At 38.4% G+C, this 20,266-nt stretch overlaps 1 protein-coding gene across 3 annotated transcripts in view; it reads left to right on the forward strand.

Moving 5' to 3' along the window:
* The first annotated feature begins 200 nt into the window (after window positions 1-200).
* Window positions 201-20,266, forward strand: part of MPHOSPH9 (M-phase phosphoprotein 9) — a 28,272-nt gene continuing 8,206 nt past the window's right edge. Inside the window, exons 1-16 of one of the 3 annotated variants that reach the window (XM_040577185.1) lie at window positions 201-337; window positions 2,108-2,240; window positions 3,037-3,187; window positions 4,560-4,649; window positions 7,693-8,213; window positions 9,101-9,224; window positions 10,220-10,348; window positions 11,199-11,289; window positions 12,546-12,652; window positions 13,044-13,169; window positions 13,988-14,424; window positions 15,310-15,468; window positions 16,583-16,670; window positions 17,454-17,669; window positions 18,517-18,564; window positions 18,939-19,003. In XM_040577185.1, the coding sequence (XP_040433119.1) occupies window positions 2,134-2,240; window positions 3,037-3,187; window positions 4,560-4,649; window positions 7,693-8,213; window positions 9,101-9,224; window positions 10,220-10,348; window positions 11,199-11,289; window positions 12,546-12,652; window positions 13,044-13,169; window positions 13,988-14,424; window positions 15,310-15,468; window positions 16,583-16,670; window positions 17,454-17,669; window positions 18,517-18,564; window positions 18,939-19,003 (2,459 nt within the window). In that variant the 5' untranslated portion in view covers window positions 201-337; window positions 2,108-2,133. Of the gene's footprint in view, window positions 338-651; window positions 1,440-2,107; window positions 2,241-3,036; window positions 3,188-4,559; window positions 4,650-7,692; window positions 8,214-9,100; window positions 9,225-10,219; window positions 10,349-11,198; window positions 11,290-12,545; window positions 12,653-13,043; window positions 13,170-13,987; window positions 14,425-15,309; window positions 15,469-16,582; window positions 16,671-17,453; window positions 17,670-18,516; window positions 18,565-18,938; window positions 19,004-20,266 lie in introns of those variants that run through there. The other 2 variants (XM_040577186.1, XM_040577187.1) reach the window with 2 other exon arrangements.

Here is a 20,266-nt window from a genome sequence, read left to right on the forward strand (position 1 = left end):
ACCGCCGGGCTGATCGACACCCTCCCAGAGCCAATCGAGCTTCGTACACGCCCTCCCCCCCGCCCTCCACCAATCGGATTGCGGGAAGCCGTCCGGCGCGTAGCCGCGCTGGCCAATCCCCTCGCAGCGGCGCGCGTCCTTCTCCGCCGAGCCAATCGCGGAGGGAGGCGCGGCCTGGCGGCCGGCCAAGCTAGCCAATCAGCGAGCGGAACCCCGGCGGGCGCTCCCTCCGCCCCTCCCGCGTTCGAACAGCGACCGCCAATCGGCGGCGACGGGGCGGGGCCAAGCCTGGCTGTCGCTTAACGGCCGCCGAGGGAGGCCGCCGCCGGCCATGCGGGTAAGGGCCCGGCCCAGCCCCGGGGGCACCCGGCGGGGCCGCAGCCCCCAGCGCCGCCAGGCCGCCCGCGGCGCCCCGCCCCTTTTTCCTAGCTGAGCGGCAGCTCCGCCGGCCAATCGCGAGCCGCGGCGCTGTCAACAGGAGCGCGAGGGCGCGGGCGGCCAATGGGAGCGCGGCGGGGGCGGGGCTATGGCGCGAGGAGGGGCGGGGTCGAGGCGCGGTAAGGGGGCGCTGAGGGGCTGCGGCTGCGCGCGGGGCCGGGGGCGAAGGGCGGGAACGTGAGGGGGCGCCGCGATCGTGAGGGGACCCTGAGGGGGTGCCGGGGGTCTGAGGGGGCTGCGGAGCCCTGAGGGGGGATCTCGGCCCCGGGCGACGCCGGTGGCTGCCAGAGCTCCCCCCCTTGGCGCCCAGCTGCTCTCGGGGTGCCTCTGCCGCCTCATAACCTTCAGTTCTTCGGGACTCTGCGCCGTTATAAAAATAATAAAGCTTTTCCCCCCCCGCCCCCCCCCGCTTTATCTCCAAAATCTCTGTCAGAGGGGTGTGTGTCTCTGGGTAACTTCCTTCCAGTTTGCCCCTTTTCGGCCATACCCAAGGGAAACCGCTGGAGAAGCCACCTGGAGAACGTGCTAAAGCCCCTGGCTCCAGGGAAACAGGGAGGAGGCAGCGGTTGTCCATCAATTTAATTCGTGTAGAAATGAGTTTTTATATTTCAAAACTCTCTGTGAGATACGGCTCTGGATACTTAAAAATAATTAAAGTTTAAACCTGCGTGTCCTTGTGAGCCCTGTGAGGAATGGTCACACTTTGGAGGCACTAGGCTGCCGTGAGGCAACGAGGATTTATTCCTGGTGTTGTCACAGACCGCCAGGGTGACATTTATTTCTTAATGCCTCTTTTTGTTCTCCATCTGCAAGATGATCATAAGGTTTTTCTGCAGTGGTAGAGCTTAGGGTGAATTCGCTAGGGCATAGAAGATGCTGAAATAAGCACTGTAGGAAAATTGAATAACCAACGTGTTTCAAAGCCTTTTTCTCGATGGAAGTACAGATACTGGAAGCATGTTTTTATGCTGCCGTTCTTGTAAACTGCTGCTTTGAGTGCTGTAAGTCCATCGCTCAAGTGTTTTGTGTGCACGTGTTTTATTTGTGGTGTTTTCAACTGTGATTCCTGTTTGACTTCTTTTCTTTTTTACCAATTTACAATGAAGTGAATTATCTCAAACCAGTTCTAATGCATTTTTGAATCAACATTCTGCAGTAATAATAAAACAAGTGTTCACGTAACTGTGTGGTAGAACCGGTCAGCTGCAGCCTAGCTCAGCTCTTGATTTTGTTTCTGAGGAGTGTGTTCGGTGCAGTGCAGGCACAGAGCCCCCTTCTGCAGATGTAAATGCAGTGACAATAGGCCCGTTCTTTAATTGTGCTTCACACAAGTCTCAGAAATGGACTGCGGAGTCCCAGATTTTAAACAAATAAACCCCACAACTTTGCAGTACTGGGATTCAGAGACCCCCTTATGTCCCAGCCTCAACGTGTGATGGGGATTTCTGTTTGAGTTAGAGGAGCCGCGGCAAGTACAATGCTGACCAACTAGCAGCTATTTGCAGGCATAGCGCAGGGCAGGAGGAGAGGTTGGGTTTGGAATGCCACCGTTTCCTGGGGTGGTTCGGCTGAAAAAATTGCTGCTTTAATCAAATTCTGTTTCTTCAAACAACAAAGTCCAATGGCTTTTTGAAATAGGAGGGTGATACTTCATTCTTTATGTTTGCAGGGTCACTTCATGCTGGGACATAAGATATGGAAAACCGTGACTTGGTGAATGCTGTGCAAGAAGTCCCTTCAGCTTCTGTGGACTCTGATGTAAGAAATACCCACAGCTCTGTTTGCAATTTGAATTGTAACAGGTAAATGATATGTTGAAGGAATTACTAACAAATGCTTCTGTTATTTTTGTTTTTCATAGGTAGTATGCTTGATATAACGTTGTTACCAAGGTGAAGTAATATGTAATACTCTAATGTATTTTAGTTTTCTTTACAATTGCAGGTAAAATGTTTAATGAGAAGCCTTAATGAAAGAAGTGTTAAAATCTTCCTTAAACTTTATAACTTCTGTTGCCTTGTGCAACTTAGAATGGGGAGGGGATTGTTTTTCTTTTCAATGTCTAAGCTATATTCAATGAATAAGAAGGGCAAATATGGACTAATGGCCCAAGTGTCAGATTAGGAGAAGTTCTTCTTCATTGACTTGCTGAGGTAAGAATTACAAGTCGCTTACTGCATGTACAGCTTCTCAAAATGAGGCAGTAGTCTTGAATTTTGTAACTTGTTTCTCAGAAGCTTCTATCTGTAAACTTAGAACCTTAGAGTCTATGAAGAAGCATATAGATTTGATGAAAAGCTGTCTTTATTGACATTTGTACTAGTGAGCAATAACATTTGTGCTGCTTATGCTGTCTGTCTTGGAAAGCTTCTGTATTTAAATGGTATGTAAGATAACACTGTAGATTCTGTGACACTTTCTTGAAAAATAACCTCGTTCTTATGGAAGTCGCTTTTTTCAGCATGATTAGGGTCACAATGTAAATTAAGCATATAATTCTTTTATGATTGTATAGGGTCTGTGGTATATTATTTTGGCCACTATGTTGGACAGGTGGCACAATAAATAATTCAAATGTTTTTCCTCATGTTTCGCCAGAAGTCCCTCGTCCAATCCCAATGGGGTTTCTGGTTACTCAGGGAGTAGCAGGTCCCCATTAATACCTGGTTCCATTGAGCTGCTTTCCTCCTTCGTGCGAGATATCCAGAACGTTGGAAATGCTGACTCAGAAATTGTGAAGAACTGTGAGGTATTTGATATTCATGTTTATATAAAAGAAGAAAAAAATAATATTGTATCAGCTTTGCATTGTATAAGACGGATCTAGTGATAGTACAGTTTAGCAGTAAGAGATTAAATACATCTTTGTTCTTTGTGATGGGACAAATGCTTTTACAGTGCTGTGAACTAATCATGTGGATGGATTTTGTTGCGATTTCATCTTCGCTTTTTATGTATGAGTGTTCTACAATTACGATACTGGCGTGAATGTTTTTTTCAGTGTTAAGATAGAGACTGCAAATTTTTAAACTGAAAATTTTAAACCTCTAAAACTGCAGCACTTCAAGATGAAGTCTGAAGAGATCCTAGAAAGTAGTTGTTTTTTCTTCTTCTAAAAAAGAATCTGTTTCAGTTGCATCATTTATTTATTCTGTTTGTAAAGAGGCGTAGATTATTAGTTTGTTTTCAGATTTAAAACAACACAAAAACCATTATCTTGGTGCAATGAGCTGATTCTCACAATCCCTATTTTCCTTTTTTAAAAAAAAATTATATTTTATCATTATTTTTAGTCTCTGTAGGGAACATCAAGTTTCCACACCATGGGCTGGTTCTTGCAGAATTTTTGAGCTTTCTGGCTGCTCTCCAATAAAATGTCTTCTGACAGATGCTTAATTTGGTGCTCTTTAACAGCTCCAAGAAAAGATTGTAGATATCTGCATTTAGGCACGTGTTTTATGTCCTGTGTCCTAGGCATCAAATACCAGGCTCCATAAACATTAGCATAAAACTAGTTATAAAAATTCAGAGAATACCACACGTTAGGAACCCTATATATTTATTTATTATATTTCAGTTTTCACTAAACAGTTATGCATCTTTTTCTTTGGCTGAATTGTCGAAAAGAAGATTTTCTGTATTGGAGCAAGTGGTTCACTGGATGTGAGGATACTTAATTATCAATTTTAAGATTGCCTGGATCTTATTGAACTGGAACCTGCGTTTCCAAACTTCAACTGTATTTTTCTGCCAGCTGTGTTTTCTTTTAAGTTATTCTTTTTTTTCTTTTTTTTTTTTAAATAGAATAACTCACTTCCCTTGTTCATTTTTTTAAAAGCCAAGCTTAATTGTAGGGACATACTATCTTTTTGTGTAGAGGGGTCTTTTTTTTTTCTTTTTTTTTTTTTCTCCAGTGAATATGTCTATAGTGAATTGTTTGCTGTGATTGATGTGACAGGGGTCTGCATGTATTGTGGGGTGCACAACCAGAGGGATGTTATGAAAAATTTGTATTATGTCAACGCCTAAGTATAAGATTGCAAAGCCATTATGTAACTAGAGTAAAAGGTAAGAGATTCAATATGACTATGCCTTAATTATTTTACTTTGTGATTTAATAGACAAGGTGGCTGCAGTTATTGAGACTGGTAGAGAAGCAATGCCAGGAACAAATAGTTGCCCAGCAAGAACAGTTCCACCATCAAATCCAAGTGAGTAATGATTTGTTCATGTGGGTGGGTTAGGTTAAATGTTTCTTTTTCTTTCTTCCTTTCCCAACTGCCATGCAAAACAGCACACTACAGTGTTGGGAACTCTTTTTCTTTTTTTTTTTCCCTCCCTTCCATTCCTGTAAATGTACTGGGCCTGACAATTCAGGCAGTCGGTTACTGGGACTGGACTGGCAATTTATAGGGTGCATATTTGAGATAACCTTGGCTAATTAAACAAGTAACTGGTAGGAACCATTTCAGAAGTGAAGATTCTTGGATTATTTGTTTTCAGGTGTTTATTGTCAAAAAGGTTGGCTCAGAATGCCTGCGTGATAATTGGACTTTGTCCAATTATTGGACAAGCTGTTTTATGTTATCTGTTAGACTGTATCATTTCTAATATTGAAACAATGCAGTTTTCTTTTCATCAGAAAATGTTGCGCGACTTGTCATTCCCTAGTCAGTACATAGCACAGGAAGACGTTCACTGTAATAGCTGAACACCTCTTTCACCCTTTGGTTAAACAGTCTCCTTTCTAAGGAAGAAAGATGGCTCACACGAAGATTCACATTTTTGCTGAAGTGTATTTATCCATTAAACCAGAAGAAATGTATATGTATGTATAAAAGACAGTATTCTCTAACTATGTAATACCTAATGTCTTCATCATTTTGGTTGCTGTTTTTCCCTTCCCTTTCCTGATGCCCTCTACACTAGTAGTAACCAACAGTTCCTGAACTGAATTAACAAGAGGTACTGTCCTTTTATCCTATCTCCTGTTTCTCCCCCTCCACCTTTCTTTCTTTTCTCTCCCATCTTGTTGCTTTTGTCCCACCAGTGTTTCCTTATCCTCGTATTTCTTTTCCTCTTACTGTAGTGGTTTGATTCACTTGTTGCTAATGGTAGTCTTGACTAATCCATTGTGTTGCCTTTGCTGTTTTTTTGTCTTTATTAATAGGAAAGGCTACCTCTGGAAGAGTTTAGTTCGTGATATCAGCAGGGACTTAACTAACTGCATGAACTGCCTCACTAAATGTAAAAATCAATGGCTGTAACATATTTTCAGTTGTATGAATGCATTAGGTAAACCAGATGGAACTATTCCAAACTTAAACTGGTAGGCTAGTGAATTTTCTAAAACACAGGGGATTCAACGTGTTCTAATAATAATAAATATAAAACCCCAATTTAATAACCTACTATTTGGGGGTAGAAAAGCAAGATGCTGCTTTAGCATTGACGTGGCTCTGAGATAAGACTTGCTCTATGCTGTGTTTCAAGACCAACTTATGAAAATATATCGTCATACCAAAATATGAGTTAAAAGACCTTGAGTTCATTTTGGAATTACGCTGGGGTCAGCCCTCAGCTGGTGCAAATTGTACAGTAAAATACAAGTGTGCTAATGACATCCTGTCACCAACTGTGTATCATCCTAAAATCAGGATTTACTGAAGAAAATTTAAAAACATAAGAAACCTACCTATAATCCCAAAACTCTATACAAATTTCTTAAATTTCATTTTCCTAGGTCTTTCCTTCTCTTGAAACTATTTGTGACTACGCAAGGAGAAGTAGAAGTACTGTTTAATTAGAATAATAGTCTTTCACCTTTCCTGCAAAGTACTATTGACAAAGATTAAACGCCAGCAGGGAATCTGATCAGTTTTTTTCCCCCACAACTCTGTTTCTTCCCTTTTATTCTCCCTTCCCTACCTTCTTCAACAGAGTTGAGTCACAGAATTAAATCCTAAATTACTGCTTTGGTCATGATTCAAATCACCAAAAACTTTGTTATTGCAGAAACATCATCCCTGTTTTTTTTTTAATAGAAAGAGTGACCTGAAATTCAGTTGTTAATTGTTTTGCAAGTTTGTAGAACATACAAGGCTTGATTCTGACTAGCATTACATGTAGGTTCCTTTAGAATTAAGCCTTTTTAAAAAATTTCTTATTTTGAAAGAACAGATGAGTTTTGATCAATTTGTGCTTTGCACCTGCTATTCGTATGTGAGTAATGTACTGTAGCTCTGTGAATAAAGCAGTACTAGAGTTTCATGTTCTTAAAATTATTGAAAGTTGAGTTTTTCTTTTTCCAGGGAGAAATTGGTTTGAAATGTGTTCTTGAAAGCTACCATATACTCTGGTCTTGTAATGTGTAATAGGAGCTGTGCGCCCACAGAGAGTTCAGTAACTGCAGTACTGCTCTGTGGAAGTGCAGCTCCCTGGCCAAAGGGCACAGCCGTGGGCACTAGCATGAAGTCTTTTCATAGCTCTTGACAGAAAAATTAGTTATTTCAGTATACTAGCACACTACTAAACAATTTAGTATAGTGGATGAGTTTATATACATATGAAATAATTCTTTGCAGGCATTGCAGACTAAACAACCTGTTAAGTCTCTTCAGGTGACCTTGTTATAGATTTGCTCCGCTCTATCAGATACCAAAAACCAATAAATCAAAACGTAAATCTTTTTATTAAATGAACTACCCAATAATGCATTACTTAAATCAGATATTTTGAAGCCACGTTTTATGTGAATAATCTTACAGAGGTACATTATTCCTATTCGTGTAACAGAGTAATGGTTTATTCTTCCATTAAAGCATCCTTACAATCTTTAAATATGTAAATCCAAATTATGAAGTCTTTTAGGCTTAAATTTAGCCAAGGACTTTGTCCACTTCTAATGATATGCCTGGATAACTGGTATTTCTTTAGGTGGCTGATAGGTAACTGTAGTTCTGAAGGCATGTAGCCAATACACGCATGCATGTTTTTTTACATAATTAAATGACTACTGAGACCTGTAATTCACTGCTTGGATACAGAGTTGTTACCGTTCACCTTTTACTGTTATGCACAGTATGCATATATCTACTTTTATGCATGAGATGTGGACACATTGAAAAATTGGAATTGTTTGAAAGAAGTACACTAAGTCCCTCACTAATAACGTGAATTGAAGATGGATCAAGATATAAATATGACTTGTAGCATGATCTCATGGGAATTTTACCTTTTGTTTTTATTCTTTAGCTGATTCAGGATGAAATAAGGCAGTTAGTGAAACTGCAGATCAGCAATTGGGGTGTTGGCAAGAGCAGAAGTTTGCCTGTGAAGGTTACAGACACTTTTTCGTCAATAGGAAGTCAAATGGGGATGCAATCTGAAGTCTCTGAAGAAAATGAATGCATTGTCAATCAGCTTAGATCTAATGAATCAGAAACTCAGCCAAATGCATCTGATCTGTATCAGGAATGTTTTGCAAATGATGCTTCGATGAACAGTGGGTATGGCACCCTTTCTGCCTCTGAACTGAACGCTAGCAAATCTGATGACGTTATCAAGTGCACAGACTGCACGGAGAAAACTTGTCAAGGACAGGGTGATGCAGCAGTATTGCAGAGCAATGCAGCTGTAGCCAGTGTTCAAAATACAAGAGAACTTTTACCAAAAAAAATAGAGGAAAACTGCTCATCAGGAAGGAATGATATTTTAGGTTTTCCTGTTGAATGTGAACGTGAGGTAAATGAAGCGCAATGTGGGAAAAAAAACAGGTAAGTGGTAAACTTTATTATACAGTCCCCACTCCGTAAATGCCTTTTGGTAATTAGAAACACATAGGAATTGAATGGAACTTCTTGACGGTAAGAACTAAAAAAACTAAAGTAAACACGTGAAAATCCCCCCAAAACCTAAGGTACTTGGTAGATAAATGTGTTTCTTTAGTCTGACGTTTCTGTGTGGTGCATATTTACTTCTGCAGTGTTTTATCTCTTGTAGATGCTGATTACCAATTTTATATGACACATTTAGCTATGATACTCAGCCTTTTTTTGCCAGCTTATATGCATGTATTACAGTCATAAATTGTATCAGACAACAGCCAAATGTGTGACTGTTTCTATTCTTGTTGTTATTTTCTTTTTAGTTAATTTTTGTTGTTATTTTGCTGTGTCCAGTAGGTGCGTGGATCTAGTAAACTTTTTTTTTTTTTTTTAGCTACTTTGGCTCATCTGGAAGCCATAATAACTGACCAAACTCTGCTCTAGTCGCACAGAATTTGTCACTCTCCCTGTCAGGCTAGACTAAAGGCAGTGGCTTCATACAGCCATGACCAATATCAGAGCTCACATGGGCAGCATGTTGCCTGTGAATCCGTGATAGTATTTTGCAGAGATAAAAACATTCTGTCTGTTGGAAAAATGGAGAATCGTGAAAATGAACTTGCATCTTGCTAGTATGCTAGGAAACACAGAACCAGCTTTCTTTAGAGGATTGCTTTTGGAGATGTGTTATCTCAACGTACAAGGTAGATCATAACGCCATTGATGTGCTTGTTCTCTTCCTCCTTTCTATTGAAGTTAATTTCTGTAGGAATTGTTTCTCCATTGAAAAGGGGAATATGTATTTATGGTGTATGTGTGTGTTTCTTATCATCTAGTAAGTCTTTAACATCATGGGCACAGAAGTTGAAACAAAACCAACCCAAAAGAATAAATGCAGAAGAAGTACAAGTAACCTCTATGCAAGGAAATGAGCAAGCAAAGAAATTACCATTGGAGAATGTAAGTTTAGTTTTATTTTTTAAATTTTATTCTCGTCACTCCTATTTTTTAGAGTTATAGTAAGTTTCAGTGTTTGATTCAGTGTTTGATTCAGTGTTTGCTTTCATACTTTGAGCATTTGAGTAGTGGTTTTTCCATTGACACGTCTAAAGTTCACGTGGGCAGAGTTTACTGCTTGGATCGTTCCATAGCTACACATACTGCTCTTTTGGCTTGTTTTATTCCTTGCCTAGTTTTTTTTGTCTTAGCTTGCCTCAGTGGCACGCGTTCTTTCCTTGTAGAGATAACAGTCACATTCTCAACTAAATCATCAGGTCATGGTAACTTACTGCGTCCCATCATTTTTTAAAGCATCTTTGTTTTACAGATGTTGGTCTTCCACTTCAGCTGGTGATGTCTCTTTTAGGTATACGGAATTTAATGCAAGCTGCTCCACTTTTTGCATATTGAGGCATTAGCCACTTGGTTCAGGACTAATAGTGTTTTTGTGTGTGTTTTTAGCAAACTCTTAGGCTAAAATCCAAACAAGTTTTTTTCTTTCTTGTATTGTTTATGTAAGAATACTAAATTTTATGCTTGTATATGATCATGGTTTGGCTAATTTGAACTACTCCAAATGCAGCTGCAGCACTGGTTACTAAAAAACAAATAACCCACACAATAAAAGTTCAAGAGAAATTTTGTATTTTTAGAACTATTTGTGGTAACGCCTATTGCCGTGATTACAGAATAGGCTCAAAATGCTTCTTTTGAGAAGATTTTTTTTTTTGTGTGTGTGTGTCCCTTTCCTCCTCCCCATCCCCACAATTCAATATTTCCTTCTGTATGTTCACAAATCTGATTATTTTGGGAAGTTTAACCACATAAAACATTTCCAACCCAAAAGGACGGTATGCAACATGATTGTATGAGTATTCATCATACATGTAACTGTGAATTTTTAGAATTACTTTGAGTATATTAATTGTCACAAGTGTCTCTATGCTATTTTAAAGGAAATAATTCCTGAAACTCTGAAAGGCTCCACCTACAAGAGAATAGGAGAGCTAGAAAATAGGAATCACTTGATACAAGGCAGGGTCAGTTTTCTTTCCTGTGGTCACTTTGAGGGTGATCCAGAAACGGTAATCATAGCAGTTTGGATTTGCTCTCTCTCTAGTCTTCTATTGTCAGTGGAAGCATGATTGGCTAGTGGAAATTAGTGTCAGAAACACAGATTTTGAAAGAAAAAATCTGTCTTTGGGTTCCTTTGTAAGAATTCAGTTGTTGCCCCTTCACTTTCCTTTCTTCCTCCTTAGACAAAGGAGAATACCTAGAGAAAAACATTAAAAGGGACAGAATAGCCTTGAGTTAATACCCTACATAATTCAAAAAGTTGTGTTTTAGTTCTAAACTCCATTTTTTTTTAGCTGAGGGGTTGTCTAGAAAGTTTGGAGTGAAGGGAAGGAGGAAGTTTGGAGTGAAGAGAAGGAGGATGTGTAGTATCTTACACGGGGGTATGTAGTATCTTGTCTGTCTGAGATGGTAGACAATGTTACCTCCTGATCTGTGGTAGGTGGAGGCATAACAGCTGAATATAAGAAATTCCAGTCTTAGGATGAGGAAGGAGTAACACTATCGGTAAGTCATCATCCCTCTATATACTCGCACCTTTTAAGGAGCAGGAAAGTTTAGATGACGGTCCAAAATGTGTATTTTTATAATACCTCATCTAAAAAATGCTCCATAAGTGGACTGGCACATGAATTAGAAACTACCAGTATCATTTAATTATATGGCTTATCTTGGTTTCCCTTCTGGCTTTGATTGCCCTGAATGTAAATTGTATAGGTTCGGATCACCATAACTAACTTTAATCCGTTTGTGTGAAAAGGCTAACAGCATTTACATACAGTTTTTTAAAATTAGACTCTCAATTTTTTTTTCTTGCCTTGCAGTTTTTGTTATAAGTTTGTGTTCTCTTTTTAATTTTAGACAAACTCTACTGACGCTGTTTTGCCACCTTACACTTTTTACCTCAATCAACCAACTGAAAGCCCAAATTCCTTAGTGTCCGAAGCTTCAGGTATTGTTAATATCTTCTCCTTAAATTTCCTTTTCTGTTGATTGCTGTTTTTAGAACTTACTAGAACATACCTCCAATACTTCTGGGGAGGTACGGAGGGTATAAGCACAGAAAAGCTGTTAATTTTTGATACAGTATAATTCTGCTGCTCTTAGTCTTGTTTCAAACTGATGGTGGCTCCTGTGCATCACTGCTGGCAGATGCAGGACTTTGGGCAATTTTATTTTTCTTCAAATTTCTCAGTGCTTCAAGGCTGAGCTTTGTATTTAAAACTGTTTCACAATGTAATTACTGTTAAAATCATGGTAGGGGATGAAATGACCTTTTAAAATATTAGCACCACTGATGGTTTAGTAATCACAGGAGTGCATGGTAATAGAAGCAGAATTCCTGTAAGTCAAAGGAATGATTCAGTAGTTCTGTGAATAAACAAGAACAAAATCATGCGGTGTGTAATGTGGGGATTAATTTTTTTTTTTTATGTTGGGGTGCGTCTGTGCGAAGGGGGTTGTTTTTTGTTTTAGTGAGGTTTTGCTTCTGTTCTTTTCGGGGGAGCTTTGTGTGGTTTTGTTGTTACAGTTTTATTGGGTGTTTTATTTATTTATTTATTTTTTGTCAAGGCCAAACAACTAGTTTATGTATTTTGATCGTAACATGGTGAATCCACTTCAGTAACAAACAGGGATACGGAGATGTAGCCCTGCAAATGATGTATATTGCTTCTACACAACCACACATATAAGAAACTGAAGTGGGATAAAGATTGTTTAAATGTTCCTCTTGTGCCATGCCACAGTAGGTGGGTCCCGGTAGGCTGTCTCTTTGCATGTTATGGTGTGCTGTTGAGCACCAAACTGAAGAGTTTGTAACCTTGAGTGGCTGTCTAGAATTATTCCTTTGGCAGTATAAGCTTTAAGAGCTATACTGGCATTGTTAGAAATGTGGCAGTTAATAGTAAATGAGGATATGACCTCAAACACCCAAGAGTATATATTTTCACTAATTTGCACCTTTAATTAGTGATGCTGTGTGATATAATACTGATTATGTATGTTGCTTATGTTTTGCGTTGAGATTTTTGTAACTTCTGCTAACAAATACTTCAGTAAAATCCCTAAGCAATAGATGCTAATAATTAATACACTACTCTTGTTAGCTGGCAGAGTAACATCTTTCTAATGGTTTTGGGGATTCCAGCTCCATAGCTGTGAGATTGAAATTTGTAACCTTTTTTCTCCAATGATTCTTTTCATTAGGACTTTCGTACTGGAAACTAGATGAACAGGACATGTATCACTCTTTACCAGAGAACCTCAGAAGTGAGTTCACTGATGTTTTCTCCACAAAAGTATCACCAGATCAGGTAAACTTTGTGCATGTTCTAAAAGATGTGTTATATTTGTCATCTTTCTCCTTTTCTACAAATGGAAAGAATCAGCCCTTCAGAAGAGTTTTCCGTGAAGCCTCCTTTTGTTAGCTCACTGTCTCCTTCATTATTCATTTACCCTGGCTACCTCCACTTGGAATTTACTGACCTTCTTCTGTCATCTAAAAGAAATGGTGTAAGAGACAAGAAGAGACTAACTAGTATATTAAAGGTGTATTTGCCTCATTAACGACAGTTCTTTAAATTGGGTGCGTTGAATAGAGCCTTTTTTTTTCTGAACTGTTTCATTGGCCAAAAAAAAAGTTATTTAACTGGGGATGAAGGATTGTGTTCAGAAAGACTAATGTAGCAATTTTGCCTGTTTAAGTCATCTTCTGCTGATGAAATGAAGCTATCGTCATTGAAGGATATTTATCATAAAAGACAGAGAGAAAACAAGCAGCTGCCAGACATGAATTTTATGCCTTCTTCCCAGTCAAGTCACCCACCAGAGGTAACGTTATCTTTGTTCCACATCTCAGTTTGAAGGTATGATAGTTTTTACAGGCTGCTTTCATGTTAATTGGCACCTGCTGCCACCTCCAGTGCCATGCTGGAACAGCAATTTTTGCAGCTGCGATGAACCAGACTGGGAGGGGATCCAGCTGAAAAGAACCCCTGGGAACACTCTGGGTAAACGAGCACCTTTGCAGCACACCCTTGAAGGTGATGCAGGGGTGAATCTGCTGAAGCTGCAGAAATGCACATGGGACTGCAGTTGCAGAAGCAGGGTTTTCTTTCTACTTCCTACAAGACAATTTCCTTCCACCTCAGACAGTGAATAGGCATGGGTTGTGGGAATATTCTTTATCAAATCTGTTTTTGTACCCATTTCCAGGATATAGCCTTTAGTTTTTCCTTGTGCACATAATGTATAAGGCTACAGAGTGACTATTATGTGTCTGTCTTGTTTATGTAATCCACAAAGTGATTTTAGTAACTGTACAATGTTATTGCTTTAGCCTGCAAGCAAGCATCCTAATTCTTTTATATATATGACTGAAATTTTCTGGACAGCTACAGATGCTGGATATATCTTTTATTCCTGCCAGAAACTCAGAAACACAAGTTGCAAGCATTAGGTATATGTATCATCTTCTGAGCTGCAGATTTCTTCATCTTTGCACTTGCTTGTAAATATCAAATAATTGTAGTAATATTCATTATAATTCCTGCAATACATTATATAGATGACTAATGTATTCAGATTAATTCCGTTTACATGACCAAAAGTTAAAACAATTTTTTTTAGTATTGTAACATATTTCCTAGATCTTGACGTTGGACCCAACCCTGCATATGAAACCCGGTCAGCAGAATCCAGGACATTGCTTTTTCAATATTCCTGAAGAGACTACTCCTTTTTCTCCAGACTCTATGGCAGAACCTGGATTTTCAAGTCATTGTGATACAGACTCTTTTTCACGGACAAGCAATTCATCTCAGTGTGATGATTCTCCAAAATATCCTGCTGGTAGCAGAGCTGTGCATTTGGACCTCTGGAAAAATCATACAATTCCAAATGAAAACAAGGCCAGCTGTCCTTTTCCAATGGCGTATACCGATGCTAATAGTGATATTTTACTCAACCCTGAGGAGGAAGAAACATTAACTCTAACTCCATCTTCTATTACTCAGTGTGCTGACAACAGTTTACCAGAATATAATCTTTCAGTGACATCTGTTGAAGATCCTGTTATAATGTCAAAGTGAGTTTTTTTTTCTTCTTTTTTTTTTTTCTTTTAAGTTGTAGAGTTAGTCCCTTCATGAAAGAACAGTACTGGTGACATGAACAAAACATGCACATTCTGTGAGCTTAGAATGTAGCTGGGCATTGCTTTTTTTTTTCTTTCTTTCTCTTCTTCCTGAAGTAGAAATGGCGTGGAGATAGAACGGTCATTTTCCGCTTCTTATAAATGTCTTTGAGACCATACTAGTTAATCTAAAGCACGGTGTTTGTACCGTCTTCCTTGATCCCCATGAATATCAGAGCCTTAACTGGAACACAAAACAGTTTTCCATGTTATATTTTTTATTATTTCTGTGTATACATTAAAATAAAAATACATGTTTACTTCATAGGCTGTATGAGGGTGTTGATTTAGGTAGAGAATTTCAAAGTTCTGTGGTAGGTATGGTTTTTAATTTAGAGTCAAATGGTAGGATAAGCACAGAATTCCTGTACTTAGGAAAAATAAATATCCCCCAATCACTGTTGAAGCTCTCATGATTTGCACAGCGACAAGCAGACGTGGCATATATTCCATGTGTGAGGGCTCATGCAGAGGGCCATGGTTTCAAGACAGCTCAATTTGTGAGTTTCCCATTTCATTTCTTGTGCATATTTTCTACTGGGTAGAAAAGGGGAGAAAGAGTTAAGCTTCGTGCTATTAATGTGAATACTTCCATGCCAGCCTTGGGTGTCTGACACCACTGCTTTAGATGACAAATTTTCTTTCCTTCAATTTGACTGTAACAAAGCTCTGCAAGAGATATTTATGTGCTGAGTTCATTATGTCTGAATCAGTGTAGCTGGCAGTGCGTGGTCATGTTGGTAGCTGGAAACTTTTTTTTGTTCTTAATTTTGAATATAGGATTAGGCAGAACTTGAGGGAAAAACATGCTCGACACATAGCTGATCTACGAGCTTACTATGATGCTGAGATACATAGCTTAAAACAGCAGCTAGAGGCAAGCCAGAAAGCTGCTTCTTCTGAAGATTTGAAGAAAATCAATCAAAATCTTGCTGACAGGTACTGTTTATCCATCTTTTTCTTTCTCTGTTACAGGATATTATTTCTACTTTAAAAACTACATATGCTTGTTTAGAATATCTTGAAATGTTTGTCATTCCTCAATTCTGAATGTTTCATGCATCTATGATACTAATATTTTACTACTAGACGCACATTTTACGTTATCTAATGTATCTTTTTAAGATTGGTTTAAAATTATTGTTAGGCGGTAAGTGGGATGTTTGGATCAGAGGTCTTGTTTGACCTGATTTTGTGCTGAAGGTAGGATGAGTTTTGTTTAAAAACAGCTGGCTGACAGGCTGAGGTAGTCCTAAGCAACCTGTAATGGAAGTATCAGTGTTGTAAGATAGTATTTGCCTGTCATGCTGGTGAACATCATCCTACTTTATCTTTCACACCAAAGCTACCAGATGTTTTCCAGATGTTACAGGAAAAGTCTTGAATTCATTGGTAGCTTTACAAAGCCAATTTACCGGTCAGTGCTCTTTGGCCAGATACTATTGCCGGAGGCTGTGTGCCTCACCTGTGTACTTGGTGCCACTTGGGTGATTGCTGTAGAAGTTCTATGTGATTTTATATCATTACTGCCAGTCAAAATACATATTAAAAATTTAGACAGTTAAAATACTTCACAAAATTTATGGCGTTCAGTGTAATTGAAAACGTGTGTGGGTAGCTGGGACTCTTTTGTACTTCTCTCCTAGCACTAGTGGGTTCTACCTATGAAAAGTGACTTCTGAGCAGTCATTTACTGAGTTACAAGAAGCTTGTGGTATGCTTTCAGTCATTAATTATCACACAGCATCATCAATTAGCTCAAGTGGAACTCCACTCTGGTGCCTCTCAGCTGCTTCTGGTCGTGGAGCTCTTGTGCACAGACTCCAGATGGTTCTGAGCAAATGTTCCCACTTTGCTGCTTGCCCTCCGAGCACCGCAGCCTTTCCGTGCAGAGGTGCTGGGTGCTCGCTGCAACAGCTGTAGACTATGGGAAGAAGTCCCAGGCTGGGAACCAAAATTGGAGGGGATGCTTGAGGAAGGAAAGGCAGCTATAAAAGGTAGATTTATTATTTGAAAGCTTAAGAGATTTTTGTATTCTCTATCTTATAAGTAGGTGTGACCAATTAGATGCAGCTCTGAATGAAGCAAGTGCTCGCATAAAAGCCCTTGAAAATAAGAATAATATGCTAGAAAAGCAAGTGGTAAGTGTATGTTTATGGTGACATATTAATTCAAGTTGCTTTTTAACTGAAAGGGTAAGAAATGCACCTATTCATTGTTAAGCTAATCTGTATTTCTGTATTTTATTTTCAACCTTTCTCTTAATATGACATCAGGCAGTATGTTACAGAGGCGACTTCCTAGCCGTGTTTCTTAAGGACCCTTGCATGAATCATAATCACTTTTGTTTATAAACAATCCTTTATAGGGGCCAAATGAAGTTTAATAGTTAAATATTGTCATTTGTTTCTGATGTCTCACTCTAAACCAGAATCAATTAAAAAAAAAAATCTAATTACTTCCTTTTTGATTTCTAATTAGAGCTGTGTAATTAAGAGGAAATCTCATTTGCACTGGGGCAAAAATATTATCTGTATAAGTGTACTTATACAGTCTTTCTGGCTAGGTCAGACCTGTTTGTTTATGACTGCATAGTTGAATTTATTGGTGAAAGAACAGGGCATTCTGTCTTGGAAGTTAAATGTCTGGAGAGACTAATTCATTCTACCTTTTAGACTTTTTTCTATGCTGGGAAGCAAGACAGTAAGTTGGGATTAGAGACGTAACCTCTAGATGTTTTAAGTTATATAAAATGAATATACGTCTTTTGGGGGTTTGACTCTTGATTTTCGTTCTTTATACCTCACAGAAATGAGCATAATCTTGTACATCTGTAGATGAACTATTCTATTTGGATGATTTTAGTTTCTGAACTAAAAATCTGCTAGGTAAGCATTATAATTAATGTTGTGTTTCTTCTACAGACAGATTGGAGAGAACGCTTTTATGCTGTTAGTAATACTTCCAAAGTTTTACAGGAACGTATTGAAGAAATGCGCACAAATAATAAAGAGAAGGATAACACAATCAGTAGACTAAAATCCAGGCTTAAAGATCTAGAGGAAGCATTTGAAAAAGCTTATAAATTATCCGATAATAAAAATGCAAGGTTAAAGGAAGAAAATAAAATGTTTCAAAACGTAAGTAAGAAAATGTGAAATGATTTTTACAGTTGCATTGCATTTTACCAACACAGCAAGTCCTGGGTGTTTTTGCAGTGGTATACTCTGAGTAGTTTTCCAAGACTTAATGCACATCTGAGGGAACAGAAATATTCAGTAGACTACTTTGTAGGCTAGGTGTTAGGTTATACTACAGACTTGATAGATATTTTAAAACAGTTATATAAGGCAGCAATTATTTACTTGATGTGATAACATTTGCTGTATCCTTTCTCAGGTATTTTATTACTTTATGCACTATTAGTTCATCTTTTTGTAGAGGTAATATAGGAAGTAATTTCAGGACAAGTTATTTTTTGTTCTCCTGAGTTTATGTGGAATGGACTGAATCTCTTTTGTAAGTCATCACTGTTAATTTTAGACTGAATCAAAGCAATTGTTCTTCTGATTCTTCAGTAACAGCTTTATGGAATGTTTGATTTGTTTTGGAAAAATGGGTACTAGGTGGAAAAGCAACTTGATGCTTTAAATCCTTTATATATTTATTTATTTTCCAAATAAACTTCAAAATACAAAGTCAACTTTAAAGCCGGTAAAGAGTTCTACTGTTTCCTTCAGCTTCGTCATTTCCTTTTAAAGATAAATTATATGACAATTAGAAATATGTTGTGCATGTAGTTCTTGTCCCTTCTATAACTTTTTTCTGATTAGAAGATGCTAGAACTTAACAAATAATATTTAAATGCACTCTGTATATCCCATAGTGCTTATAAGCATGTTAGACAAGGAATTTATTTTATAGCACTCAACAAAAATGTTAGTTATGTTTACTCTCCGTATCTGTTTGGTTTTTCATTTGTTTTAGCTTTTAGGAGAATATGAGTCCCTTGGAAAAGAACATGAAAGAGTAAAGGTAAGTATGCACTAGTTAATTAAAAACCCAAGCTGGTAAAATCTTTTGTAATGTATCATAGAATTAACTGACTTAACGTAAGTATTTAGGAAAAGACAAAATGAAATATCCATATATCTTTTTCCTGAAAGCTTTTTACTGCACCTTCAGAGTCCCTGAAAGGGAAGAAGACTGAGTTTAGAGTATGTTGTGTTCTAGTTGTAGACAGCAAAAATACTGTGAAGTCAAAGCCAAAGAAATTTAATGGAACTCTATTTCAAATAGGAAGGCATATTTAGTGTATTATTTTCAAGATTGAAGTTACTTTTTTTTTTCTTCTGTAGACACTTATGTAGTTTCTAGACTTGTTACTTTTTTCCTTGTGTACTTTGTAGGATACGTTAAATGCAACTGAAAACAAATTGCTTGATGCAAACGCCCAGATTTCTGATTTGAAAAGGTAAGTGTGAATGTTATTACTATTTTAACAATATGAAATGTATCCTGTGGCCCAAACATTTAGTCCTAGACTATCAAGTCTGTATATTTGCAATTTTAATTACATCTTATGAAGTATTTCATGTTGCTTTACGTCGCTTTGCACAAATGTGAAGAATCTTGTTATTTTTAAGAAATGTGGTGTGTACTTTTACCTCCTTGATCACAACCTCTTCCAGTGGGTTCCAATTGCTTCCTCTCTGTTGTCAGTCAGGTAGCCCAGCCAATCTGCTGCTCAAGCTTTTGCTACTGAAGTTGTTTCCTCAGGAGCCCCCATCTTCAGTTTACCAGTCTCTATGCAGGTTTTCAGGAGCGAGGATGCTGGCAGGAATCCACTATTCAAGATTATGGCTCCTGAATGTGAATAAAGGACAGAAAGTGTTCCATATATAGCAGAAATAACGCCTGCTATGGATGTCCCTCATGCTGCCTGGATCTGTCTCGTGGTTGGGACAACAGATACGTACTGAGCTTTATGCTTTCTGGGCAGGCACTAGGCAAGAGTCATGACCATCAAGGGTTTTACAGCTACGGACGTGTCCTCCAGTTTGGGATTTCTCAGCTACTCCTAGTCAAGGGTGTTAAACATAAGCATAGTTGTTCAGTGGAGTTTAGAGAAGTGTGGGAGGAGAGGACTTCTGAGAGGGATCTAGGGCAGGCATTGTAGTACTGCAGCGAGGTGAGGTGTGACGTCATTCATCTCCCTCTGAGCTTTTTTGGGGGACATGTGCTGTTATTTTCGTTCCTGTTTTATATGAGCAGCTGAAACCAAGCCTGTTAGAAATAGATCTTTTTTTTTTTGTGCATGGTTTTTGATGATTCTTCTAGAAATGTGTGGCTACAAGTTTCACCTCAAAATCCATTCCAAATGTCATAGCAACCAGGCATTAACCTGTGTAAAGTTAAAACTAAAACCAGAAAAAGCAAATGCAATTTTCAGGCATATGTTTTGCAATCCTTTGTTACTCAGATCACCTGATTTTTAAAGAAAAAGAATGGAAAGAATGAATAGCAAGAATTTAAGGATGGAGTAGAAAGAAGCCAAAAATACTTTGCCTTCAATTTTTATTGTACTTTTGAGGAAATGAAGATAGTGTGAAAGAAAGTTCAGTATGGTATTTCTATTAGTGCTTCTATTTTTCTTGCCTGACTGTTGATACTGCTAGCTAGGGATCATTCCATACCCATAAAGTGGAAAAAAGCAATTTTTACATCCTGTTCCAAA

This window comes from Cygnus olor, chromosome 17 (genome assembly GCF_009769625.2).
Source record: "Cygnus olor isolate bCygOlo1 chromosome 17, bCygOlo1.pri.v2, whole genome shotgun sequence".
Classification (NCBI taxonomy): domain Eukaryota; kingdom Metazoa; phylum Chordata; class Aves; order Anseriformes; family Anatidae; genus Cygnus; species Cygnus olor.